The 26,848-nt window shown below is 56.9% G+C and overlaps 1 protein-coding gene across 11 annotated transcripts in view; it reads left to right on the forward strand.

Moving 5' to 3' along the window:
• SORCS2 (sortilin related VPS10 domain containing receptor 2) overlaps positions 1 to 26,848 on the forward strand; it is a 445,133-nt gene that overhangs the window by 363,007 nt on the left and 55,278 nt on the right. For all 11 annotated transcript variants that reach the window (XR_012501643.1, XM_074350779.1, XM_074350786.1 and 8 more), the window contains 5 exons: positions 336 to 500; positions 6,760 to 6,833; positions 11,370 to 11,434; positions 15,021 to 15,139; positions 20,440 to 20,529. Coding sequence is in view for 10 of the 11 variants with exons in the window: in XM_074350779.1 (XP_074206880.1) it covers positions 336 to 500; positions 6,760 to 6,833; positions 11,370 to 11,434; positions 15,021 to 15,139; positions 20,440 to 20,529 (513 nt within the window). In the remaining variant the exon portion in view is untranslated. The remainder of the gene's footprint in view (positions 1 to 335; positions 501 to 6,759; positions 6,834 to 11,369; positions 11,435 to 15,020; positions 15,140 to 20,439; positions 20,530 to 26,848) is intronic.

Consider the following 26,848-nt stretch of genomic DNA (forward strand, 5'->3'; position numbering starts at 1 on the left):
GCCTCCTTCGCCGCCACACGTCTGAGCTCCCCTTCCTGGTGCCTGCTGTCCCGGGTCAGCCCCACCGCCTCCACCCCACTGTCCCGCTTTATCTCCTTGGCGCACGATCGTCCCTGAAACGATCCTCAGACCTGCCTGAGCCGGGTTCTGCCCTGCGGAACGTGTCACTTACGGCAGAAACCTTGACCCTCAGGTCACGATCAGAGTCTTGGCATCAGGGGTGCAGGGCGGCGCCGGGCGTCCGTGCGGGCGGTGCAGTGAGTGCCTGGGCCCGAGTGGGCGGGGTGGGGCGCCCCCGGCGCGAGGGGAGGCCTCACACCCACTTGGTGTTTCAGATCATCCTGGTGAGCTCCTCGCTCAGCGACCGCGACCAGAGCCTGTTCCTCAGCACGGACGAGGGCGCCACCTTCCAGAAGCAGCTCATCCCCTTCTCTGTGGAGACGCTGATTTTCCACCCCCGGGAGGAGGACAAGGTGCTGGCCTACACCCGGGAGAGCAAGGTGAGCAGCCCTGGGGCCTCTCAGCCACGTGGGGCCCGTAAGCGGGAGTACCCCAGGGGGTACCTAGACCCCTGATTGGGGCCCCCCAGACCTGTGTGCCCGCCGACAGGAGCTCACTGCTTCAGTGCCTCGTGTGAGACCGAGGGGCCGAGGTGAGAGGTCCTGGGCACAAATGTGTGTGTGAGACGGGTGGCTGGATAGTGGATAATTACCAGGACCCTTCCCCTCTGCCACCCCTCTCTGCACACTGGCCGCAGGGCCTCCCTCTGCTGCCGGAACATTGCACGTGCCCTCCCACACTCGGCTCTCCCTCAGCTTGTCAGAGCGAATCCTCCTTCAGACCCCAAATCAGCACCCCCTCCTCCGAGGGCCGTCCAGCAGGCCCCCTGCAGGAACCCAGGGCACCCGCGTGGGGGGATGGAGGAGAAGGCAGGGGAGGGCTCTCTCCGGGGCCAGCGTTTCGTAGGAGAGAACTGAGGGATGAGGAGGGAGACACAGGCCAGCAAAAGAGGCCACTCTGTTTCCTTCGGTCACTGTAAGAAACGACCACAAACATGAATTCCTAAAACAACAGAAATTTATTCTCTCAGGGTTTTGGAGACCAGAAGTCCAAAATCAGTTTCATGGGGCCAAGAACACGGTGTCTGCGGGGCCATGCTCCCGCTGGAGGCTCTGGGGAGGGCGAGGGCCCCGCCCTTGTCTCTCGCAGTTTCTGGGATTCATGGCTTGTGAACGAGTCACTCTGTTGTAAAGGGCAGCGTCTTCAGCCCCGCCCTGCTCCACTAAATGTCGCTGCGCGCGCGTGAGTGTGCAAACGTCCCCTCTGCCCCACCTGGATAATCCAGGGTGATCTCCCCACCTAGAGATCTCCACTGAATCACATCAGTAAAGTCCTGTTTTGCTCCACGAGGTCCCATTCACAGGCTCCAGGGATCAGGATACGGAAATCTTTTGGGGGGAAGGTTTTCAGCCTACCACTCTGTCCACTAGCGGCCCGGCCCCCAGAGTCACAAGGAAAGGGCCGAGGAGAAGGCCGGCCCAGGATCGAGTAACTCAGCCGCTACACACGGTGGCTGGGCAGTCGGAGAGCAGGCGTCCTGGTGCCCTGGCTCTCTCTCCTCCCGCCCTCCAGTCTCCTGCTGGTCTGAATCCCACCAGAAGCCAGAGGAAAGGAGTCTGTGGATGCAGTCTACAAGGGTCAGCCCCCAGGGTCAGAGAAAGAAGGAGCAGGGCAGAGCACGGGTCTGGAGCAGGTGGAAGCCAATCGCATCGAGAGCCTCCTTTACAACCCCAGGCCTGCCTGGGCCCCACGGTTCCACGCTCTCCCAGGTGCCAGTGCCTCTTTGCCAGGACTGATCACAATGTGTAATTATACATTTGTGCCATTGTCTGATTTTTGTCTGTGCCCTACACACACCCTCCCTCAGGGTGAGACTTTGAGGGTAGGGGCTATGCCTGCTCCTTTCACCATTTTTTCGCAAGTTCCTGGCTGAAAATACTGAATGGATGGATGGTGGATGGATGGATGGGGTTGGATTTACAAATGGATGGATGGATGGATGGAGGGGTGGATGGATGGCAGTTGGATGAATGAACGGATGGATGTCTACCATAGGGACCTCGGGACAGAGCCTCCCGGCTGGCCTGAGCCGTGGCTGGCTGCAGGACCTGGCTTCCTTGCTGGCCTTGAATTTATTGTGTCTGCTTTGACCTGGAAGACAGCACGTCTACTCACACTCCACTGGCCAAAGCAAGTCTTCTCTCGGGGCCAAGGTCTGGTCCTCACTGACTGACGGATTTCCCTGAAATTCCCCAGCCTCGCGGGCTGCCTCTGCTCTGGCACGTTCCTTTGGGACAGCGTGTGCTTCTGGGTATTAATAGCACTACTTAGCCTTCCATGTAATTAGAGTAAAGCACAATCACTTATTTTCCCGCAGAAACTGACTGCGTTACAATTGCTCTTTAATTTATGGTCCCCTGAAAAATTAATGGAGCTGAAACAGTTATTTTCTTTGGTTCTTTTCTGTGACGAGAAGGAAAGAAAAAGCACAGAAGAAAGGCTTAGCTGTGGTTGTAAAAGGAATGAGGAATTTGAGGATATTAATAATAATGACAGCAGGGCTGTCGTTTTTTGGTTTTTGGTTTTTTTTAGACTTTATGGTTTTCAAAGGTCTCCAACTCCCCAGAAGCAGGATGCTGTGATAGGACAACACTGACTTTGATTCCAACAGAGCTGGTGTGATAGGCAGCGTCTGCTGCTATAATGCTGAGTAACACACAGCCCCAGACCTCAGTGGCTCACAGCAACAGGCGTCCTTTCTTGTTCCTGGGTCTGTGAGTCGGCTGGGGTCCTATAGGGCTCGACTGGGATTGGCTGGGCGTGGCTCCTGGCTCCTGGTACAGTTCGGGTCTCTCATCCTGGGGCCACTGGTTACTTGGGGATGTGCTGTTCTCAGGATGGAGGGCAGAGGCTCTGGGGGCAGAGGAAACAGCCCAAGAACTTTTGCATGTCTGATTTGACCTGGAAGACGTCGCTGCACACACCTCAGACCTAAGCTAGTCACGTGCCATTCCCAGAGTCAGCGGGTAGGACATAAACACCTCTCTCAGTAGGACTTGCCGATTTCTGCAAAACCAAATGCTCCCTTGTGTTCTCCCTTCCTTTTCCCTCCAAGATGCCTGCCCCCCCTCTAGCAAACAGACTGTCCTTCCATCCTCAGTCTGCCCGGTCCTCCCACTTCCACTTCCCTCCTTCACTACGTCGTTATCGCTTGGTGTGCTCTGAGGCTACCTTATTTGGAGCCTGGACAGCCTTCTTGGGGGAGAGCCTCATGCAGTGGTTTTTCTTTCAAGGCTCAGAAGAATGCATTAGGCTGCTGGGATCAAAAGGATGTGAGAGCTGGCCAGTCCCCTCCCACGCCAGCTCGCTGGGGACCCTGGCATGAAACTGACCAGCATGTTCCCCGGGGCCCAGACCTGGGGGCTGCTCACAGGCAGAGCCCTGGGCACTGACCTCTGAAATACTGATAGACCCACTCTTCTGATTCATTCTGCTTCCCATCAAGAACCCGCTTCCTAGCACCATCGGAAATTGGTCTGAGCCTGGCACTGCCTTCCAGAAACTTCATAGAGGAGCAAAGACACTGTGAGTGGCCAGTCAGGGAAGCCATCCTGGAGGAGGAGTTGTTGAACTAGGACTTAGAGAATGGGCCAGGATATAAGCTTACTTCTTAGTCTGATCTCAGAATGACAAAGATGATCACACAAGAAAAGAAAAATGAAGTCCCGCCATCCTCCAGTCCACATGAAACTGCTTGCATTTATCCAGGCTGAAGAGGAGGGAGAGCGCTGCCAAGGCAGTGGGGCTGGGTGGGCAAGAGCTCCCACAAGAGAGAGCTGGTGGGCGGCCCCGCAGGGCCACACGCTGCAATGCCCTGTTTTGCTTTCTCTGACCAGAAAACTTCAGAATCGGGAAGAAACTGGGCTTCTGTTGAGTCGCAGAACCATTCTGTGGGCAGTGAGAATCGTACCCCTCGCCGTGTGTGGGCCTTTGTGCTCTGCCCCTTGTATCTGACAGGGCTCGAGGCAGGAGAGACCTCACTCTGGGTATTTTAGAAATCCAGAAAAAGGGTGTAGCATGAGGTACTGAGTCGTCTCTAAACCATTGGGAGGGCTGGAAGGGGACTTCAGGCCAGACCCCTAAGGATCCTCCCAGAAGCTGAACCAGCAGGGAGGAGGTGGGGGCCTGGGAGCTCCGCTGGGGTTACCAAGGTCAAGAACATACAGCTGATGCCGGAATCCAGGCGTCTGAAATCACCACTGTCGCAGCCCACATGACCCAGGAACATCCACGAAGTCAGAGATTGGACACTGGAATGCAGAGTCCAGCTCCTGCCTCCACCACACCCACCCCTCCACCCTGCTGGAGGATGGATGCCCAGCGTGGCCCCGTCACCTTGCTGGACAGTGAAAATGGCCCCAGGCAGCAGGGAGATGCCCCCGAGGCACTTTCTCCTTCGAAACCTCTCACGAGTGCATAGAGCGGACCCAGAATTCTAGCTGCAAGGGAGTCTGAGCAATGCTGGGTTTCAGCTTTTCAGCCTTTGCAGTAGGACCAAGTGCCCCACAGCAGGGAGGGAAGGGTGCTGAGTTCCAGCCAACCTAGGGGGAACAGCAGTGCCTCTAACAATCGCGTAAGACCTCCCAGCACACGTGCCTGCAAACGCACCTTCCCTGACCTCAGCCCCCTGTGTTTCCTTTACGGCTCCCTTGTTCTGACTTCTGATCATTTTATCCTTACATCAGAGAGGCCTGTGTGTTCTGGTCTGCCACCTCCACCCCTTTCTTAGAGGGACATCTAGACGGAGCCCACCCCTCCCTAGGACATCGCTGTGCGGGTTTCAGCTGCAGTAACTAGGATGTCCCTGATCCATTTGTTCTTGTTTATTTGCTGGTGTTTGTCTTTTATTAAGCAGAGATGTTCTATTTCTGCAGTAATTGACTGTGCATTATAAAACCACTTCCCGTGAGAGCAAATGGGAAAGGCTTCATAAAGTCCTGGGGCAGGTGTCATAAACACAGGTGCGCACAGGTGCATCGGCGGTGACGGCAGCGATGACGCCCGCCTTTGATGTGGAGGTTTTACAACCTGGCTCCTGGAAACTGACAGCCACAGGCTCATTTTTTTATTCCCTTATTGCTTAAGGATATGAGCTACGCTCTCTCGATTTGCAGATGGGTAAAGTGAGATGTGAGGGGGAGTGACCAGGCTTGGCCACTCAGGTGGCCCAGACAAAGGACCAGAAGTGACCCATCATCCTTCTCGGGGTGGGGGTTGGGTTGCCACCTGAAGCCCCCACGTGGGGCCGTATCTGCTATTTGCTGAGCACCTACTACTTGCTGATCACCTCACATGCATGTCCTACTCCAGGGTCTGGGCTTGAGTGTCCCCTCCCCCCTGGAATGGCCTCTGCCTTCCTCTGCCTGCAGACATCCCCATGACCCCGATGATGGTCTGATGCCCAGCAACAGTCGGCGTCCAGGGAGGAGACGAGGAAGCTCCAGATAGTGCCCAGGGGGAACACAACACACGGAATTTGTCACAAAGGCATTGGAAGGGCTGCAGGAGCAAAACAGGAAGGCGGTTTACTCCAGAGCAGAGGCTGTGGCCACCACAGGCCCCCAGGCTGGAGGGGAGGGGAGAGCCTGCAGTGGCCAGGAGCCCATGAGTGTGTGTGTGTCTGTGTGTGTGTGTGTGTCCGTGTATGTGTGTCTGTGTCTGTGTGCACCTGCTCGCCAGTCCCGTGGGGCCGGGACCTGACAGGCAAGGGAGGCTGGGAGCGTACTTGCCGGCTCCCCCAACCCAATCTCCTTATCTTGTCTGCTGGTCTCAGGCAGAGTCCAGCACAAGATGAGAAACGGTTAAAACTCAGGCCAAACCCTTTCTCCTTCCTTCTGCAGTCTCTCCTTCAAGCTGTCGTGGTGTTTTTATGAGCTATTTAACGTCATGCTCCCTGTGCACAGGGACAGGGGCAGGGCTGATGCAGACCCTCCAGGCCCCCAGGGCCTCATGACTCAGCTCGCGACCCTCACCCTGCCGAGCCCAGGCCCCCGGGGTCGGGGATGGCAGCCCCCTGGAGGAGGCAGGGCCGCGGGCTGGTAGCCAAGGGTCTGTCCTGGGAGGCGGGCAGGCCGGACCGTGGGAACCCGGCTCCTAGCGCTACACAGGCTCTTGCAGAGCTCAAGTCCAAAGATAAAGTTACAGTGTCGTTCAAGCCAGCGAGCGCAGAGCATAAGCCCCAAGCGCGGTCCTGGTGAGCGCAGGCCGGGGCTCCTGCGGTGGTCAAGGCCCCAGCCAGCCTGCAGAGGGGCCCCTGCGGTTCCCCCGCACTGACCGTCCCACACTTCCTCCTCCCTCCTCCCGAGTGCCGCCCCACCTCCGACCTTTTACAAGGGACATTCAAGTCCGGCCTGTGGCCTGTGCTCCGACACACCTCCAGGGACCTCACCTGCCCCATCTCTGGACCTGGCCTGGGGTCCAGAATGGATCTTTATGAAGCCCTTGACCCTGACCTTCCGCCTCACGGAGGTTGGTCTGTGCCCGCCTGGAGCGCAGGGCCCACCAACAACAGGGCCTCCTCTGGGCTGGACAGGACCGACCTCCCCGGGCACTCAGCGCCCAGGGGAGATCAGGGTCTTGGGAGAGGTTCATTCCTCACATCACGACCAAACTTTAGTTTCTCTTTTTTCTATCCTAAAGCTCTATGTATCGTCTGACCTGGGGAAGAAGTGGACACTTCTGCAGGAGCGAGTGACCAAAGACCACGTGTTCTGGTGAGCGTGCCCCCACCGGGACCTCGGGAGTCCCGGCAAGGCAAAGTCAGCCCCCTCGGCCCCCAGCTCAGAGTCCCCGCCTTCTCTCTGACCCCAGCCCTGCCCTCCTTGTAGCAGAGGGACCTCCAGGGTGTCCTCTCTGCATAGGAAACGGTTGGGAGTTGGGACCTGGTGTCCTTCAGGCATGTGTGTGCCTATGAATCTGCTGTGCATCTCTGCACAGGTGAGTCTCCCTCTCTGAGCCTCTACTTCCCCACAGTAGGGAGAGGCGCTAATGCACGTAAAGCTGGCCCAGTGCCCGACACACAGTAGGTCCACTGCCCCCATCCCCAACTCCCCTCCCCTCCCCTCCTGTCCTGGTCCTGATTCAGCCCCTGTCTAACTGCCCCATGACTTGCTCAGCCCCTACCTATCTCGGCCCCGCACTCCTGCCCGGGGTACCCCCCTCCATTGGAATTCTCTCTTGGGAGCCACTCAGCAGTAGATATGAGTGATGCTCCAGTCCGACTGCACCAGCCAGGAAGCTCAGGGGCTCAGGAGATGCTTGTTGGACGAACGGGCGAGGCCCAGGGAGGATGAGACTTGGCCAAGCTCTGGCGGCAGAGGGAGGGGAAGCCGGGCGCGCGGCTCAGAGCCCACCCACCCATCCCACTGCGTGAACTGCCTCTGGAGGTGTGCACGGCCACACACGTGCTCTTCCCAGCAGACCGCGTTGTCCTGAGCGTGCGCGCTCACGCACCATATCCTGTTCCTCTCTTATCTCGTTGGGGCCCCCCCCCCCACCCCGCTCTTGCACAGGCCTCCCCCCAGGCCACAGCCCTGTCTCCCCGGGGGACAAACACCTAGGAAAGAACTCCCCATCCCCCTTCAGCTCCTTTTGTATCTTCATGCTAATCAGGCTGGGAACTAGTTCGCTGCCTTACAGTCACAGGCTGGAGGGGAGCCTCTGACCCTCCTCTGGACCCTGGGGCCGCAGTGTGTGGCTCTCTCCTGATGCGGCCGCCCCGGGAGGGCCCGGTTCCTTCCAGAAACTGGAGCGCGGCATCAGTCACAAGCCTCACCACTGGTGTCAACTCTCGGCCCCAAGGGGTCAGGGTGGTGGCGGGAGGGGCGAGGAGGTGGGATTTCTGAGCCGGGTGGTCTGGGAACTGGCAGAACGGGGGTCTCTGCTGGTGCGTCCGGTCCTGGCCCTGCCGGGCTCCCGGGAGACCTCTCGGGCCAAAGAGGGAAACAACCCACAGACGCTGAAGGTAAGTTGGCATCATTCAAACGTGTTATTGTCTCGGGCAAATCTCATTGTTTCTTCCCCCAAGTTGCTCAGATCGCTCTGAGCTGTTACGTGAGAGCGATAATCACGCCAGACGCTTGTCCGCTCGGGGCTGGGAGGCTTTCACAGAGAGCAGTGACAAGGCGGGGCTGCGGCCCCTCTCGCAAGCAGGGAGGCCCCTGCAAGGCGTTCTTTGTCCTTGAGCCGACAGCGGGAACTGCCGAAGCCCTGTGCTCCATCTGAGACTAAGGCCCTTCATGTTTTGAGAAGCTTAAACAATGAATGAGGTTGTGAGAGTGGCCTGGGGGGGCCGCGGCTGGGGGGCAGCACAGGGCTGGGAGACCTGCTATATTCTGGGCCCACACCGGGCCCCGGGGCATGGCCTCTCTGTTAGTCTCTCAGTGGCACTGGAACAAAATCATAGCGGCCGCCCAGCAGCCGCCGCGTCATGAATACTGACCGTCCCCCAGGCACCAGACTGTGGGTCTGAATGCATCATCATATGAAATCTGCACAGCCGCCCCGACTGCCTTCCCCTCATGTTACCGAGGGGGAAACTGAGGCTCAGAGAGGCCAAGGCACTCATCCTAGGTCACACTGCCTGTAGCAGCAGCCCTGGGCCAGGGCCACCTCTGCCTGTGGCCAGTGGCTGTGCCAGTGACCGCTCTGTGGGCAGTCTGTCCGCCTGTGTGTCCCCAGGCGTTTTCAAGTCTGCTTCCCTGCTCCAGCCCGGGCTCACCCATAAAGCCTCGGCTTTCCTCTCCTGTTGGCTCCAAGGCCTGCGCAGCTGTGGGACAAGTAAAGGGCCTCTGTCACGGAGCGGGGCGGGGCGGGCAGAGGTCACCCCACCACATCCCACACAGGCCTGGCTGGGGTGTACTGCGGTTTTACCAGAACTGTTTCCCAGCATTCAAAGGGTGCAAAACGCAACTCCCTGTGTTCCCAGAGCTCTTGACTCTTTCGAGAGCCCGCTTGCTCACAAGTCTTCTCGTGTGATGGCTGCTTCTAATCAGTAGACCGAGGGCCTTCCCCAAATACCATCTTTGGGGATCTTAACAAACAGGAAGGCCCAGAGGTCAATGCCTGTCATGTCCCGCAGGCTCTACCTGAGGTGTGTAAATGCGGAGCTTCACATGGTCCTCAAAGCCCAGGAACAAGGGGTTCCGGGGCGGGAACCGCCATACTCCCTGCCTGTTGCAGGGCCTGGTGTGGGTGTGCTGGGCAGCGGCAGTGGAGATGCTCCCACGGAGAGCGAGGGAGGAAGGGAGGGAGGGAGTGAATGGGTGGATGAGGGAGGGAGGGAACAAATGGGCCAATGAATGAGTGGACGAATGAGTGAGTGTGTGAGTGAGTGAATGAGTGAGGGAATGAGGGAATGAGCAAGGGAATGAGTGAGTGAGTGAGGGAATGAGCTAGTGAGCGAGGGAATGAGTGAGCGAGGGAATGATTGAGTGAGCGAGTGAGCGAGGGAATGAGTGAGCGAGGGAATGATTGAGTGAGCGAGTGAGTGAGGGAATGAGCGAGTGAGCGAGTGAGCGAGGGAATGAATGAGTGAGGGAATGAGTGAGTGAGCGAGGGAGGGCCGGGCTGGGTGTCATCTCCCCACGTGCAGATGATGGATGGTCAACCTAAAATTCCACCCGCCCAGCTGGGGACCTGTCAGTGCCCTGGCTAGGGAACAGTGTCTGTCTTTATTCAGAAAAGAGGAAAACGTCAGGCAGGAGACCTCCTTCCAAGGGTCTCACAAAAGGTCTGTTCACAAAACCTGCTTTGACACTTCACCTCGCAGCCGAGACCACCCGGGGTCAGAGTGGCTGATGCTGGCGCCCACGTTCCAAACACCGTGGACTGCAGGGCTGCCAGCCCAGTCTCGCCACACGGAACACCTGCGGGCCCGAGGCACTCAGACCCACTGTGGAATTCCCCTGTCCACCGGGGGCCACCTGGGGTCACCTGGGGCCACCTGGTCCCTGGAGGAAGTGGAGAAAGCAGGGACCCTGGTGCCAGGCCCGTTGGGAGGTGGGCTGAGACCTGAGAGGGGCCAGCTTCGGGCTGGGGGCTGTCAGTGATGGGGACTGAGCACTCTGCCGGCCACCGCTCCCTGGCCTGGAGGGGCCGTGGGATTCCCTGTCGCGGGCACTGAGTAGCTGTGGGAAGTGGCCTCCATGTCAGACTCTCAGTTTGCTCTTTGGCAAAGTAAGTCTGCTGCATCAGGTCGGCGTCCACGAGAGGGTCGGCCTGGAGGATGGACGTTAATAGTCATATTGGCTGTTGGCTGGATTGTATGTTATAGGGAATACAATCAGCTCATCACGCCCAGGATGTCCTGGGCATTCTTGCTTGGGGACAGCTGAGCTCCCTAGCAGGTTTTAAAGGAGCTGACATGTAAAGAAAGTGGTGGAGAGAGGACAGTCCAGCTGACAGGGAATTGGCAGGGTCTGGGAAACCCTGGACCACATCACATCACCCCTAAGACTCCTTTTGGTAGAAAAATCTGCACTCCACCTCCTAGGTGCCAGGCTCTCTGCTGGGTGGTTGAGGGGTCAGCGCTGAAGCAGCCGGACCCTGTCCCTGCCTCCCCTGGAGGACACCGCCCACGGAGCTGTTACCCCAGAACGCATCTTTCCTGCCTCGCTGAGTGCTCCGCCAGTAGCCACAGTCCCCACTGTGATCCAGGCGCTGCCTGAGCCCCGTGACCAGCGTGGCCTGTGGAGCGGCCCGCGGCAGAGAGCAGCGCCTTCCCAAGGATGCGCTGTGATGGGGGAGAGGCGGGAGCTGGGGGAGGGAGTTCACATCCTTCCTGGTGTGAGCCCGGCCCTGCTGCTTCGGCTGCGTGCCCTCCGGGTTGTTTTGTAGCTCTGAGCCTCCGTTTCCTCATTTGCAAAATTAGGGTGATATTCTCAGGCCTTCCTTGCCTCCTGAGATAGTCTTGGTCATTAACACACACACCCCACCACACACACACACACCCCTCCACACACACACACCCCACCACACACACACACACGAACGTCAAAGTCTTCTCTAAGCTACTATAAATGGAGGAATGCCCAGCCACCCCCACGCCCTGCAAGGCAGCGGCAGGGGCCCCGTCGGCCTCCCAGGAGCAGGCGGGTTCTCAGGGACGGCTGTGTCTTCTGACTCACAGATTTGGGAGGCCTCAGACCCAGGACACCACGTGGCTGCCCAGGGCTCAGGGGTCACACCAGGCCCGTGAGAAGGGCTTGGGGGCTCTGTTCCCAATGCCAGCCTCAGCCATTCTGTTCCAGGGCTGTGTCTGGGGTGGACGCCGACCCTGACCTGGTCCACGTGGAAGCCCAGGACGTCGGAGGAGGTAAGCCGGGAGGGTGCGGGAGCCGGGGGCCCTGAGAGCGTGCACCCCGCGGCCGGGCTCAGCTGCCCTTGTCCTTGGCGGCCGGCCCTGCATAGCCAACCTCGCTGTGTTACGATGTGGCATAATTTTGAACGTGCTTGTTTTCCAGCGGGGATAGACTGAAGTCAAGGAGCTCCGCTCCAGCGGAAAAGTCTATTAAGGGGCAATTTGTTCTGGCCCCTGAGCACTGAGTGTTTCTGGATCACTGGGCCCCTGTGCCCCGCACTCTCTGAGCACTGCGGCTGGCCAGAGGCCTCTGATGGCTTCCCCCTCTAATGGGGAGGGGGCTTCATGCCAGATGAGCCCAGGGGCCTCGCATGCTATGAGGAAGGTCCCCTGTGTTCCTGAGGGAGGTGCATTGGTGGCAGGACCATGGAATGTTCCAGAACATAAGAGCTGACAGGACCTGTAGATTGCGCCTTCATCAAGCACTGGCTGGGCCCCCTTTGGACCAGGCCCAGTGCTGACCCTGCTGGGGATGCAGAGGTGACAGGACCCAGCCCTGCCATTGCCTGGTGGGGGACAGTAGGGACAAGCCCCGGGACCCTTGTGCAGCAGCGGGGGAGAGCGCAGTGGGGGCGCCACCTGGGGGCCTGTGCTACTCTGACCACATCCAGCCTCCTCCTGCCGGTCTCTCTGGAGTGAAGACCTGGGCAGGGCCACACTTAAGCAACAATGGGAGCCAACACGTGTGAGCAGCTGCTCCCTGGGTGGGCCTCACCACATGGAAGGCAGGCTCAGGTTCCGGGCCAGGCCACGGAGGCCTGGCTGACGACGGGAACAGTGGCGTCAGCTCCCAGCCCTCCACATGCCAGCGGCGTGAGCCTGAAAGTGACCTCAGCTTCCTGCACCTCGGCCTCCCCATCTGTGAAATGGGTCCCACACGTGGTGCTCGGTGGGGACGTCATGGGCCAGCACTCAGTGAACAGAGGCTGCTGCCAGGTCCCCTGTCCCTGTCCAAGCCCCTAGCTCTTCCCTGGTCCCCCTCCTGCGGCAGTATGACTGCTGCTTCCGCTTCACTGACCAGGAGAACAGCTCAGAGAGGCTCCGGGTTTGCCCGCAGTCACAGGATCATAGGCCGGTGCACACCCCTGTCCTGCCGTCCTCCACGCACAAAGTCAAGAGCAACTTAGAGCAACGCGGGGCTGACTCCCCAGCAGGGCTCAGCACGGCAGGAGGAGGGGCAAGTGTCGCATGCCTCCTCCCGCCTCCCCCACTCCAGTTACCCCAGCCTGGGAGCCCTGTCAGCCCAGTCCAGCCAGACTTGGGGGCACAGCATCCCAGTCTTTAGGACCCACCCAACTCATCACACACCGCCCCACCCCCAGCCAGCCTGCACCACAGGCCATTCCCCAGGGTCACCTTGCACCTGTCGTCACCCCTGTGGGAGCGCAGCCCTCATTCCTCTGTCTTGGGCCGCCCACCCCGCCCACCCCCTCCCCTGGGCTCCACTATATCCACTGCCCTGTCACAGCTCTGCACATGCCCCTGAGCCTGGAGCTACTTGGATACAGGGTGGGGCCTGGTGATTCAGCTCTGGGTCCCCCATGGAGCCACTGAATGAGTAAGCACGTGGCCAGGTGCTGTCGCCCTGGGCAGGTGCTGGGCCACTGCACACACCGCAGGACCCTGTGGCCACAGTCCGTGCTGTGGACAGAGGGAAGCCCACTGCCCTGTCACACCATGTCACCACTGTCAGCCTGTCTGCCTCTCCCCAGAGCAGCAGCTTGTGGGGTCATGAGAGCCAAGCGCCCACCTCTGTTCTTGGCTCCGTAATCAGAAACTTCATCTTGGCAGCCTGAGAGTGGGGTGGCCCACACCACAGAAACTGGCAAGCGCTGTAAATCAGCACTTTTCCCGCCGCACGAGCCATCAGCACCGTGAATGGTGGTCTTTGTCTTGTTGGCAGCAGACCTGGAGTAGGGTGGGCCTGACCATAGTGAGAGGAATGGGCGAATGAATGAGTGAGCAAGTCACTGAATGAATGAATGAACAAATGAGTGAGTGAAGGAATGAGTGAGCAAGTGAGTGAGCAGGTTGTCCACTCTGAGTCTGGCCTGGACTCGTCTCCCACAGTGTGTCCTGCCAGGCAAGCCCATGAGAAGCTAGGTGTTGACCGCAGAGTGTGACCAGGCCAGTGGGAGGGGAAATGGATGTGGTTCAGGAGGGAATGGGCCAGGCACAGCAGGGCTGCTGGTGTGCCTACTGTGTGCATGGTCTCCCTGGACCCTCAGCCACTCACTGAGATGGGCATTGATACCCATTTCACAGTGGAGGACCTGAGACCGAGGGGACCCTGCCGGTGAGTTAGAGCTGGTCCTCCCGGCCCCCAGCCCAGGGCCTCAGCATCCTCTGTGCTGCCCGGCCACGCAGACTCGTGGGCAGGACATGCCCCGTAGGTGCTGACATCTCCGAGCGCCCTGGCTGGGCTCCACTGGGTCCCTGTGGTTGAATCCCGCTCCTGCCCCACAAGCAGGAGAGAAGAGCTCTCCCGGGGCGTAGGTTCATGGCCTCTGCGCAGTTCCGTGGGAGCCCCCCGCCTGGGGAACAGAGGGCTGGATGGAAGATCAGCAGCTGTCTGGCAAAGTGGACTTCAGTTTGCTCAACCATAGATATTTCAAAAGGGGTGAAAGTGTTTGCCTGAAGTTAGGGGGAGAAGTAACCCCTGAGACCCACCCACACCCACTCATTAGGTAGGAGAGACTCCAGAAGGGCGGGAGGGGTCCCCAGCCATGATGGGCACCATGGGTGACCACCATGGCCCTGCACTGTCCCTTCTGTGGGTGACCACACACACCCAGGGTGCCTAGGGAAGACTGGTGGGTGGGGGGATATGTGGGGATCTCCTGCCTACGATCTCCTCGGGCAGCCTGAGGTCTGTCTCCCAGAGAGAGGATCCCGGTGCGCACAGATGTGCAGGTGTTGCGACTAAGCCAGGGGCAGAGGGCGCACACGGCTGTGGGTGGAAGATGGATAAAGTCCTGCACTCACGCTGAGGCTCCCCTGCACAACTTCAGACCCAGGTCGGCAAACACCGCCCATCAAGGCCAGCTGGTAAACATTTCAGCTTGTCTGGCCATGTGGTCTCTCTGCAAATCAGCTGGCGGTGTAGTGTGAAGGCAGCCGTGGGCGGCGTGTAAACGAGCAGGCTCAGCTGTGTTCCAGTGAGCCTGTCATTAGGAAAAGCTGGCAGCAGCCCGGTGACCCTGCAGGAGACCAGTCACCGAACCTTGCTCAGCCTCAGTTTCCACCTCTGGAAGATGGGACCCTGAGAGGGTGGTCCTGAGGATTTAAAGAGCACCTAGTACAGAGAAACCCCCCTCCTGCCCGCCTGCCGCTCAGCCACAGGCGCAATCACAGGGCAAGCCCTTTCAAATCCAGCCCATAAACAGAACATCAGCAGTGGTATCGGAACGATCAGAACACAGACCGAGCCGAGAACCGTTCGGCATTTACTCCCATCCGAGGCTGTGTCTGGCTCCCTCTTCAGCTGGAGCCTGAATATCTGAGTTGTCATGTGCCCAGTGGCTGGCTCTCGCCTCTGCAGGTTTCCGGTACATCACCTGCCAGACCCACAGTTGCTCCGATCAGACGCTGACGGTGCCGTTCGCAGGCCCCATTGACCACGGTTCACTGACGGTGCAGGATGATTACATCTTCTTTAAGGTGAGGCTGCTTCAGGGGCTCTTGGAAATTGGCTGTAGGTGATGTGGAGTCTGAGCCACTCTGGGGAAAATGAAATCACTCAAACAGGAAGCAATGACATGGCTATATAACTGTCAAGTGTTACTTAATTCAGTTTCCCCCGCCCCTGTGCTGGTGCCTGCAGGCCCCCTCACACCCCCACCCCCAGGCCAGTATCTTGGCTCAGGGTTGCTGCCTGCCTCTTCTCCCTCTGCCCACAAGGAGCCTCCACAGCCTGGGGCCCCCACCCCAACCCCTTACTCCATCTGGTTGCGGTGGGTGGCTTTGAATTGATGGAGGCTGTCTCTGGTCATTGCCTTCAGCCACCAGGTCTCAGCTGACCACAGCCTGGGAACCAGGACCTGCTGCCTATACACACAGGTATGCAGGTCACAGCTGGGACCACCTGGTGGTCTGACCTTTCAGAAACTCCTGGGAACAACTGGTCATCCGACTTCTTGATTACTGCCACTGACGAGGAACTCAATCCTTCTAAAACAGCCTACCCTTCTCCTGGGTAGCTCAAATCTTTGGATATTTCATTCCAACACTGAGACAATTGTCTCCTCTCATCCAATGACCACTGTTCTGCCCTCTAGGACCCCATGAAACAAATCCAAAGGCTGCTGTGGAGATGGCCCCTTAAGACCCACCCCCGAAGGCCCCTCCCTGCTCCCCGACCTCCTCTTTGCCCTCTCTCAGGGACATTTCATCATCCCAGCTGCCCTTCTCCATGCGCAGAATGTACCAGGGCCTCCTGCAGAGTTGGGAGCTGGAACTGAGTGCATCATGGCCTGTTAGAGCAGGCCAGGCAAGAGGCTCCTGCTGCACCGGCCCAGACTTCCAGCCCTGCCCCGTTCTCCTTTGCCCTCTGCTGATTCTCAGCCTCACAGCTTCTGATTCCCTTGCTGCGTTTGCACATGCTGTTCCCTGAGCCTGGAATGCCTGCGCTCCCTCCTCCACCTCCTCCTCCAACATTCATGCACCACCTCCTCCAGGAAGCCTTCCCTGACTTGCAGTCTACTTCAGGCCTGCTGGTTGCCTCTTCAGAGTGCCCTAGCCCTGTGCCTTCTTCCATCACTGCTCAGACCACACTTCCACCCTTTGCTGGTTACTGTGGAACCTGCAGTCCAAAGGTGGGCTCCAGGGCTGTTCTCAGCACCCCATCCTCCAGTAAGTGTCACTGTGTTTCTGCAGATATCTGCCGAGCGTTGGAGCAATGGCAGTGTCAGCGTCTCCGACAACAATTTCCCATGTTGAGTGTTTTCTAAACATCCTGACTGTCTGGTCTGCCAGCACGCCAGCCTGAGACCCCAAGGACACACCTGTGCCTGGACAGGCTGGCTGGTCCTCGTGCAGTGAGGGAGAGTGTGCTCTCCAGGGGGCGGCTCAGTCAGAGGGGCTGGGAAGGCCTGGCCAGAGGGTGGGCTGCGGGAGGGGGCTCGGGAGGACTCAGGTGCTGTCTGGAAGCGGGGCCACGCTGTGATGCGGCAGCTCGATGCTTCGGGCTGGAAGGAGGGGGCTCAGGAGGCTGAGCCGTGACAGGTGAAGGCGCAGCCCCTACTCGCTCAGCCAGGGAGGCCTGGGGTCACCTCTGGCCAGTCTGTGCTCAGGTGTGATGGCTCTGGCTCGGGCTCGTTCCTTGTGGCCACAGAGGCCTGGTCTGCCGCTGGTGACGTATGTGCAGACAGAATGCCCGGCCCTGCAGCGCGCACCTGGCTGCGGTCGCATGTCGGGGCCACTGTGCTCTGTCTAGCTCCTGACCTGAGTCCCTCTGGCCCCCATGCTTCTGAACCACTGCCCAGAAAAGCTGTCCCCAACCCCCAGCTGGATGTCACCTAGAGGGTGGTCTCTGCGTTCCCTCCTCTTTAGCCCGCTCCTTGCAGGGAGCCCCCAGTGACCACCCTCCTTCCTTCCCCTCCTTCCCGGTCCTCAGAGGATCCAGGCTCTGTGCTGTGTGGCCATTCCCACCCCTCCTCTCCTTCAACTAAGTGTGAGATGAACCCGATAGTCCATTTCCTGGGGGAACCCGGCAGTGGAGGTGGGGCAGGAGGTGCCTGTGGGACGCAAACCCTCTGTTCCCGGCCTGGGCCGGTCCTCCTGTCACCCAGGGGTGTGACCATGGCCTCGAGGAGCAGGATTGTGTGTTTCCCACACCTACTGCGGGCTGTGCTGGGGGCATTTCCGTCTCTCAGGACAGGTGCCCGGCTCTGGGGGCGGCTGCTACAGTGTCCAGCCTGGAGGGGTGGATGCCCTGTGGTCTCCTCTCCTGTCACCCTCCCAGCAGCCCCCTGGTGACATGGCTGCTCTCTCCTGAGCAACTCCTGTGCGACAGACGCCCACGAACAGCTTCACTCATCGTATTTCACATCTTTCCAATGCCCCATTTTATTGGAGAGAAAGTTGAGGCTCAGGAAAACTAAATGCCCTGTCAGGGGACACTGCCAGCTGGGACAGAACTAGGGGTGGGGGGAGGGGACTCTGCCAGCCAGGACGGAACCCCGGGTGGGGACGCTCCCCTCCTTGGCTCCCTCCTCACTGGTCGAGTCCACCTCACTGGGCCAGCAGGCAGGGGCAGCGGGAGGTGTACGATGGCGCCCAACCCCTCCCTCCGTGTGTCCTCTCACCTGGGCAGGTAGGGAGCATCCGTCACACCTCCTGATGGACCATCCGGTGTCTGGCCTGCCCTTCACCCACGGCCTGGCCTTCAGTACACTCTGGTGGAAGAATCCAGACCCTCCACCTAAGGGCAGGTGACCCTGGACAGACCTGGGACCCTGGGGGAGCCACAGGCCTGGTGTGGGGTGCAGGGGTCACCATGGAAGGCCCCTGGCGGGAGGCCTGAAGGAGGCTCAGGAGGAAGGCTGGGCCCCCCGAGGCTGCTGAGCACCTGGGAAGTCGTGGGGTTAGACACGGAGCGTCCAGAGTCGAGGTGCCCAGAAGCTCTTGGTGCGGGTTCCTTAGCGGAAGCCGTGCTGTGGGGCAGGGACCAGGGCTCACCCTTTGGAGGGGAGGATCTGGGCCTCAGGGGCCAGTTCATCAGACACAGTGTGCCATGGACTGGCGTTGGGCCATTCTCCCACCTCTAGCCTCTGTTTGCAAATCTGTAAAATGGGGGCAGCAATCCCTGCCCACCCAGGAGGCCCAGGACAGACTCCAGCTGTCTTCACGGCTGGGCCACGGTCCTGCTGGATCATGGGTTAAAGCTGCCCTTTAGGGGAGAAAAGCTGGGTTAAAGAACCTTGGCTCGCTTGGACCCAACAGCGAGGCTTCGGGATGGCCACTGTGAGACAGTGACAGCCACGTGGGCAGATTCACATGTGAGGAAGTTTCTGTGTTTAGAGCATCCTGACAGGTCGAAGCCCGGCCCACCTGGCTGCCCGCACCAGGCTGAAGGCATGTTTGCATCTCAGAGACAGCGGCTCTGGTTCCCCTAGGCCAGCGGCCTTGGGCCTGGAGCACAAGCCCCTCCTCCCGGCGGCCTGGGGTGGGGAGGGGGCGCATTCATTCTCCACAAGCCCCCCGGAAGACCCAGTGGTTTTGGCCACCAGCTCCTGGCAGGAGTGGGACTGGCCAGGCTCTGGCTGGCTGGGCCTCCACCCGTGACTCCCAGGGACCGGGAACTTCTTAAGTGCCTGAAGCCTGCTGGGGCCTGGCCCTGCCTCTGCCCTTCCCTGGAGCTCAGCTGATGGCGCACGGGGTTCTCAGAAGGGGCAGCGACTTCTCTTGGCCTCTCTCTGTGGCGTCCTCCCCTGCTGCTAAGCAGCTGGTCTGTCTCCGGACTGCGTGGCTCTTCCTTCTGAGGAAGCAGGGTGCTACCTCCTCCAGGAAGTCTGCCTGGCCTCTCCCAGCCCAGGTTCCTTTCTTTGAGCTCCCACGACCCCTGTACTTCCCCCACACAACACAGCCCACTCGGGGCGCTGAGGGCCAGACCACTGCAGACCTCACAGTCCCTGCCCTCGGGGACCGAGTGGGCTACAGAAGTCTCTCATCGTTGTAGCCACGATGCTTCACACGTTATGGGCCTGTCGTGTGGGTGGCTGTGTATTTGTCGATTTATAATTGTAACCACGCCCCGTGCCTATATGATTCCCGCTGGGGCCATGCGCTGCCCAGCGCTTCACAGCTGCTAACCCCACAACCGCCCACCAGGGGGCCTCTGACCCTGCCGTCTCCATCTTACGGGGGGAGACTGAGGCTCACACTCTCCCAGGGCCACGTGGCTTATAGATGGTGCGGCTGGAACTTGACCCCAGGCAGGGATGCAGGGGGCTGTGCTCTAGAGCGCTGCACTGTGTTGCCACAGATGGACACACACACACACACACACACACGACTCGTGCTTGCCCGTTCACTCATGCAGGGAAGGCACACCCACACGCATGCACACACAGTCCACACAGTGTGTGGGGGATACATGTTCATGCTCTCACACACACACGGGATGCGTACCCACACACACACACACACACACACACACGTAAACAAGACTTGCACACATGCGCAGAGATGCACCTGTGCTCGCACGCACACATGGGAACCACGTTCACAATTGTGCACACACACGTGAGATGCACACAGTCACACACCCACAGCGTGAGACTCAGCGGAGACAGAGGATCGCCTCCCCGGACCACTCCCTCTCCCGTCGCCCGTTTGCCCCCTTTCCCCTCTTCCTCCTCTCCCCGCCCCTCTTTTCCTGTCTCTTCTACTACCTCCTGTGGGAGACAAGTGACTCCATCTCTGTGCCTCAGTTTTCTCATCTTTAAAATGGAAATGTTCACGGTTTGTGGAGTTGCTGGTTTTGAGGCTGATGGGCTTTTCAGGACAGGCCTGGCCACGTGACAGTCTCAGGAGTGTTGCTTCTCATTTTGTTTCTCATGCCTCATGGTTTGGTGGTCATCTTTTGTGGCTTGGGCTTACATTTGGCCCATCTCTTCTTCCACACAGAGGCTCACCAAATATTCCTCCTCAGAGAAGTTCTGAGGAACAGAATTTTCTTCAATTTGTTCTATAACTCGGATATAGGGAAACAAGTGCTGAGGGCATGGGGAAGGAGGTGAGTTCTAACTAAGGGAGGTGGAAGAAGTCCTCCCAGAGAGGGGCATTTGGTATGGGGCTCTGAAGGGTGAATAGAAGTCTGTCCATTTCAGGCAAAGCAATTACAAGCAAAGTACAAGGGCATTCTCAGCAGCTGAAATGCATGTGTTGTTTTTCATTCATGAGGATGCAACTTGACAGGAAGCCTAGTCCCTTAAAAATGTGTTCTCCCCTCCCATTAGGCAACCTCAACAAACCAGACCAAATACTACATCTCTTATCGCCGCAATGAATTTGTCCTGATGAAGCTGCCGAAGTACGCACTGCCAAAGGTAAGAGTGACTTCCGCGTTCTGCCTGGGCCTGAGCCAAGTCCTGAGCCTGCAGTGACTCATGGGGCCACAGGGCTCCCGGGCATGTGCTTGGTGGTCACCAGGTCAGGATGGACAAGAAAGGGGGGCCGTGCCTCCTCCAGCTACTCCACCCCCTGGCTCCACTCCGTCTCACAGGTGCCCCACGTCCTCCTGTCTTAGGGCCTCTGCCGTGCTCTTCCCTCTGCCTGGTCTTTCTCTTCCCCAAATTCCTACACATGTGATGTTTCAGAGAACTATCTCTTCCTGGTGACTCTTGGGGCTGGTCCAGGCCTCAGGTTCCTGCTCACACCCCACCCTTCTCCTTCCTGACACTTCTGGGACCCCCCTGTGTCTGTCTCCTGCTTTCATCTGGAATTTCTGGGGTGCGGGGCACTTTCTGTTTTATTCACTTGCATTCCAACTGCCTCATATGGTGGCTGGTACACAGTAGGTGCTTAATTAATGCTGCTTCCTTCCCCTTGGCTGACAGGCAAAGAGGGGGATGGAGAGGCTGCTCAGACCCCGCCCAGCCCTGCCTCAGGATGGACAGCCCCCTGCCTACTGATGCGTTATTCCAGTTTTACAGAGGAGGTGACTGGCATTCAAAGAGGCTGAGAGTCCTGTCTGAGGTCACACAGCTAGTAAGAAACCAAAGCAGGTCTCAAACCGAGCTTCGGACGCATCTGAGCCAGCCTCCTGCCGCGCCCCCTCCAGAGGGCAGAGCGCTGTCCTATGCGCACAGCTCAGGAGCGCGGACTGAGGGAGACCTTCCTCCTGCAGAGACTTCCTGAGCGTCAGACGTAAGCTGGGAGCTGAGGCTACAGCTGCGAGTTGGACACCCCAGTTTCTTGCTCTGGTGGGGGTTTCAGAGAGGAAACAGGCAGGAAATCAAGCAGACAAATGTGTAAAATAATTGCAAGCTGTGATCTGTGCTGTGGAGGGAGTGAGAGTGATGGAGGGGCATTTTCATCTGAAGCCCACATGTTGGGGGAAAAGCTGTCAGGTGGCTGGCTGTGTGGGTGCAAAGGCCCCGGAGCAGGAGAAGGCAGGCTGGAGGGCAGAGAGAGGGGATGGGGCAAGAGGAGATGGATGCCCGGGGCCCTGCAGGCAGGCCTGGGGGCTGTGGTTGCTGGATGAGACTTGGATGCAGAACTCCTGCATGGGTCACCCTCAGACCCCTTGTGAGCCAGAAATGGGAAAGTTCCTGAGGCTTTTAAAAACTGTTTAAAACATCTCTTTAGAAAAAGAAAAGGAAGAGGGGGAAAAAATAGAAAAGAAAGGAGTCAGCCTGATAGAGCCCCTCCAGTCTCCCAGAGTAAGGAAATGAAAGGCTGATGTCTCCTGTAGGGCAGGTGCCTTTGGCTTCCCGGGGGGTGAGGGGCCTATTCATCTTCTGAGAGGTTCCTCCTCCTCTCCTGGGACTACAGCATCCTGGGTCCTGGGCCTTAGTCCTGGGGTTGGATACCTGCGTCCTTCCCTTCTGGCATTGGGACCTGGGCACCTACTGCCCCTCTCCTGGGACTGGGGAGGCTGGACCAGAGTCCAGGCCATTTCTGAGGGCATTCTAAGGAGCTACAGCCACAAGCCATATCCTCTGTGACCCTGAGCACTGAACCTCCTTGGTCCTCGGCTGAGACGGCATGGGTTTTCCTCAGAGTCTTCGGCAGGGTTTGCAAGAAGCACCGTGCGTGCGTTCCACCACAGAGCCTTGACCTCACGTGCTACCTGTCAGCTTCCTTCTTGCCCATTTCTGTAGAAATAGGGGTCATTGGAAAGAATCACGGGGCAGTGATGGGAGTACAGCCCCCCATCACAAGTGGGTGACAGAATCAGACACTATGTCCCTCCCGTCATCCAGTTTCAAGGGAAGACCAGGGACCCATTCATATCTGTGGCATTGGCATTGGCACTAAGTGTCCTCTCTCGGGGGGCCCGTCCAGGACCCAATGACAGGCGGTGGAGGACAACGGGCCAGCTGAGCAACAATCAGGGATTGCCCCCCGCCCTGAGCCCTGCGGGGTCTCCAAGCCCACATATGGTCTTGCTGAGAGCTTTGCCCATCCAGGAAGCCATCTGCTTCCTCTTCACCAAACTCAGGAGAGCAGCCAGACCCCGGTGCTCCTACCAACGACTTGGAGAGCTGGCTAATTGAGTTTCCTCATCAGATTTTGTTGTTATAGGGTGAATTTGTAACTCTTGCCCGTTTCCTCCCCTCAAAGCACTCCATCTTTCTTTTTTTTTTCCCTTTAATTGCCCAACTAACATCATGAAAACCATAGAAATCAGAGCCGAGGGGCACTCACCACAGCCTCCCTCCCTCCTGCCCTCCGCACCCAGCCCTGTTTGGTTTTCCTCCACCCTTGGCCCCCTGCCAGACCGACTTTTCTGTACTTGCATCACTGCAGACACTCGGTCCACAGCCTGTCTCTCACGTGACATCGTCTCAGGAGAGTTTTTCCAGAACGACACGATATCCACTTTAAATGACTGCGAAACGTTCAACGGAGGAGACGTACCTTATTCAGCTAAGCCAGATTCCTGTTGTTTATACATTTGGGTTGTTTCCATATTTCGCAATCATAAACAGTGCTTCCATGAATATATTTGTGCCTGCAGGTATTTTTGTTTGTTTGTTTTATTTTCTCAACTTAGTCTGAGAAGAACTTCTGGACAAAGGATAAATATTTGTGTGGCTTAGTTCCTTCCTAAAAGGGTTCGCCTTGCCACCAGCAAAGTTAGCTTAGAGGAGCTTCAACGCAGCTTTGCCATATTCTGCATCGCATCAAGCCTTCCCGGTTTCCTTCTGCTTGAGAAAGTATCCACAGTACCGTTCGGCTGTTTTACCTCACCTGTCTCTGAAAACCGTAGTGGGCGGACAGTTTGTATTATATTTGCCAGCATCCTTTGCTTGAATTACTTACTTGCAGAGATTTTAAAGAATACTTATGTTCCCTAATGGGACAATAAATGGGCAAAGGCTGTAAACAGACAAAGAGGAGAAAAATCCAAAAAACCATCAATTATATAAAAATATTCATAAGCTTAAAGTAAATGCAAATGTACTTTAAAGTAAAACAATATTTTATCCATAATATGTTTCTATAAAATAAAATCCATAAAGGGTAAGAATAAAGGAGGAAGTGACATCAGGGAAGATGGTGGCCTGGGGCGCACCGGGGGTCCATCTTCTCCCTTGAACAGCAGTTGCACTGGCAGACGCTACCTGGTGTAACTGTTTTGGAACACGGGAGTCTATCCAAAGGCTTGAGCCAGGGGAACGCCTGTGCAGTAAATCAAAGTTAATTTCCCCAGCGTTAGCTCTCCCCATGGTAGCAGCTACGCCACTGCCTCCCCAGGCCCATGGCAGGGAGCCGGGCATGGGCCCTTGGAGCAGCTTGCAGGAGCCAAGGTGGGCATCAGGGCCTTGCCCTGACATTCTGGACCATGTCCCCCAGTACTGGGAGTCTGTGCTGACTGTTGATTGTTGCTTCCGATCATGGGTGCAGACACCCAGGCAAGCCGCTGTCAGTGCCGCCGCCACCAGCTGAAGCAGCTTCCAAGGGATTTAAAGGGCCGGAGCCTGTTTCCAACCCCACTGCACCTTTATTTTCCGTTTTTCCCCTTTGGGAGCCAACATTTAAGGACTAGGACGTTCAAAGCAACCACATAGATGGGGGGATTTAGAAAGCTACCATGCATGCCCAGGGGAAGACTCAGGCTCAGGAAAGAGCTGAGAACTTCAGCTTACACCTCAGGCTGATCCCTGGTACAGAGGCAGCCGGCAGTAACCAAAATCAAAATCAAAACCAAAAATCCCCAGCAAACCCCAGGCAAGGGAGACAACCTGATTTCCAGAGTCACCATATTATTAGATTCCAACGCCCAGTTTTCAACAACAAAATACCACAAGGCATATAAAGAAAATATGAGCCCTTCAAAGGAAAAAAATACCAAACAGAAAGGCCAGATGGCAGACCTACTAGACAAAGACTTTAGTACGGCTGTCTTCAAGATGCTCAAAGAACTAAAGGAAGCGTGGAGAAAGCCAGGAAAACAGTGTATGAAGGAAATAGAACCGGCACACCTTCTCTTACTGTGCTTTGCTTTATTGCGCTTTCCAGATAGCGCATTTTTTACAAGTTATAAGTTTGTGGCGACCTGGCTTGGAGCAAGTCTATTGGCGCCATTTTTCCAACAGCGCTTTGCTCACTTTGTGTCTCTGTGCCACATGTTGGTAGATCTCACAGTAGCTGAAAATTTTCCATTATCACCATATTTGATATGGTCGTCTGTGATCAGTGCTCTCTGATGTTACTGGCGTAATTGTTTGGGGGCAAACTTAGTTGATCAATGTTGTGTGCATTCTGACTGGTCCACCAACCAGCCATCCCCCCGTCTTTCTTCTTCTCCTCAGCCTCCCTGTTCCCTGAGACACAACAGTATTGAAATTAGGCCAGTTAACACCCCTACAATGACCTCTGTTTCAGTGAGTGGAAAAGTCACATGTCTCTCGCCTTAAATCAAAACCTAGGAATGATCACACTTAGCGAGGCAGGCGTGTCAGAAGCCAAACAGGACAAAAGTGAGGCCTCATGCACCGAACAGCCAGGTTGTGGCCGCAAAGGAGAAGTTCTGGGAGGAAATTAGAAGTGCTTCCCCGATGAACGCATGAATGATAAGAAAGTGAAACAGCCTCATTGCTGGTGCTGAGAAATCTGGAGTGGTCTGGACAGAAGATCAAACCAGCCACAGCATTCCCTTCACCCAAGGCCTCGTCCTGAGCCAGGCGCTGACTCTCTTCAGTCCTGTGAAGGCTGAGAGAGGTGGGGAAGCTGCAGAAGGAAAGCGCGAAGATCGCAGAGGTTGGTCCATGCGATTTAAGGAAAGAAGCCGCGTCCGCAACACGGAAGTGCGGAGTGCAGCAGTGAGTGCTGCCGGAGCCGCCGCAGCAAGTTCCCCCAACCTAGCTTAGATTGCGAGTGAGGGAGGCCGCGCTGCGCAGCGGACCTTCAGTGCAGACAAAAAGCCTTCCATCGGAAGGAGATGGCATCTAGAACTTCCATAATTAGAGAGGAGAAGTCAGTGCCTGGCTTCAAAAGACGGGCTGACTCTCTTATTAGGGGCTAACGCAGCTGGTGGCTTTAAGTTGAAGTCGATACTCATTTACCGTCTGAAAATCTTAGGCCCCTTAAAAATTATGCTCAATCTCCTCTGCCTGTGCTGTTGGTAAATGGAACAAAACCTGAGTGACAGCACATCTGTTTACAACATGGCTTACTGAATATTTGAGGTCCACTGTTGAGATGCACTGCTCAGGAAGAAAAGATTCCTTTCAAAACATGACTGCTCATTTACCAATGCACCTAATCGCCCATGAGCTTGAGGGAGGTGGACAGTGAGGTGCAAACTGTTTTCATGCCTGCTAATACAACACCCCTTCTGCAATCCATGCATCAGGGAGTAATTTCAAACTTCAAGTCTTCTTATTTAAGAAATACATTTCATAAGGCTGTAGCTGCCACAGACAGTGATACCTCTGATGGATCTGAGCAAAGTCGATTGAAAACCTTCTGGAAAGGACCCACCATTCTAAATGTCATGAAGAACATTCATGGTCATGGGACAAGGTCAGAACATCGACACTCACAGGAAGTTGGAAGAAGTTAACTCCAGCCCTCATAGATGACTGAGAAATTCAAGACTTCAATAGAGGAAGTAACTGCAGATGTGTTGGAAACAGCACGAGAACCAGAATTAGAAGTGGAGCCTGAAGATGGGACTCAATTACTGCAACTTCATGCTAAAACTTTGATAGATGAGGAGTTGCTTCTTATGGACGAGCCAAGAAAGAGATGGAATCTACTCCTGGTGAAGACAGGGTGAAGACTGTTGAAATAACAACAGAAGGCTTCGCATATTAGGTAAACTTAGTTGATACAGCAGTGGCAGTTTGAGATGACTGACTCTAATTTTGAAAGGAGTTTTGCTGTGGATAAAATGCTATCAAACAGCATTGCATTCTACAGAGAAAATATTCATAAAAGAAAGAGCCAGTCAATGCAGTGAACATCATGTCTTATTTTAGGAAAAAGCCACGGCCACCCCAGCCTTCAGCAACCACCACCCCGATCAGTCTGTGGCCATCAACATTGAGGCGAGACCCCACCGCCCCACCCCAACTCGAGCAAGCAAAAAGATTACGACTCACTGAAGTCTCAGATGATGGTTAACATTTTTTAGCAATGAAGTACTTTTTAACTAACGTATGTGCATTTTGTAAGACACACTGCTATTGCACT

Source organism: Camelus bactrianus, chromosome 2 (genome assembly GCF_048773025.1).
Source record: "Camelus bactrianus isolate YW-2024 breed Bactrian camel chromosome 2, ASM4877302v1, whole genome shotgun sequence".
NCBI lineage: Eukaryota > Metazoa > Chordata > Mammalia > Artiodactyla > Camelidae > Camelus > Camelus bactrianus.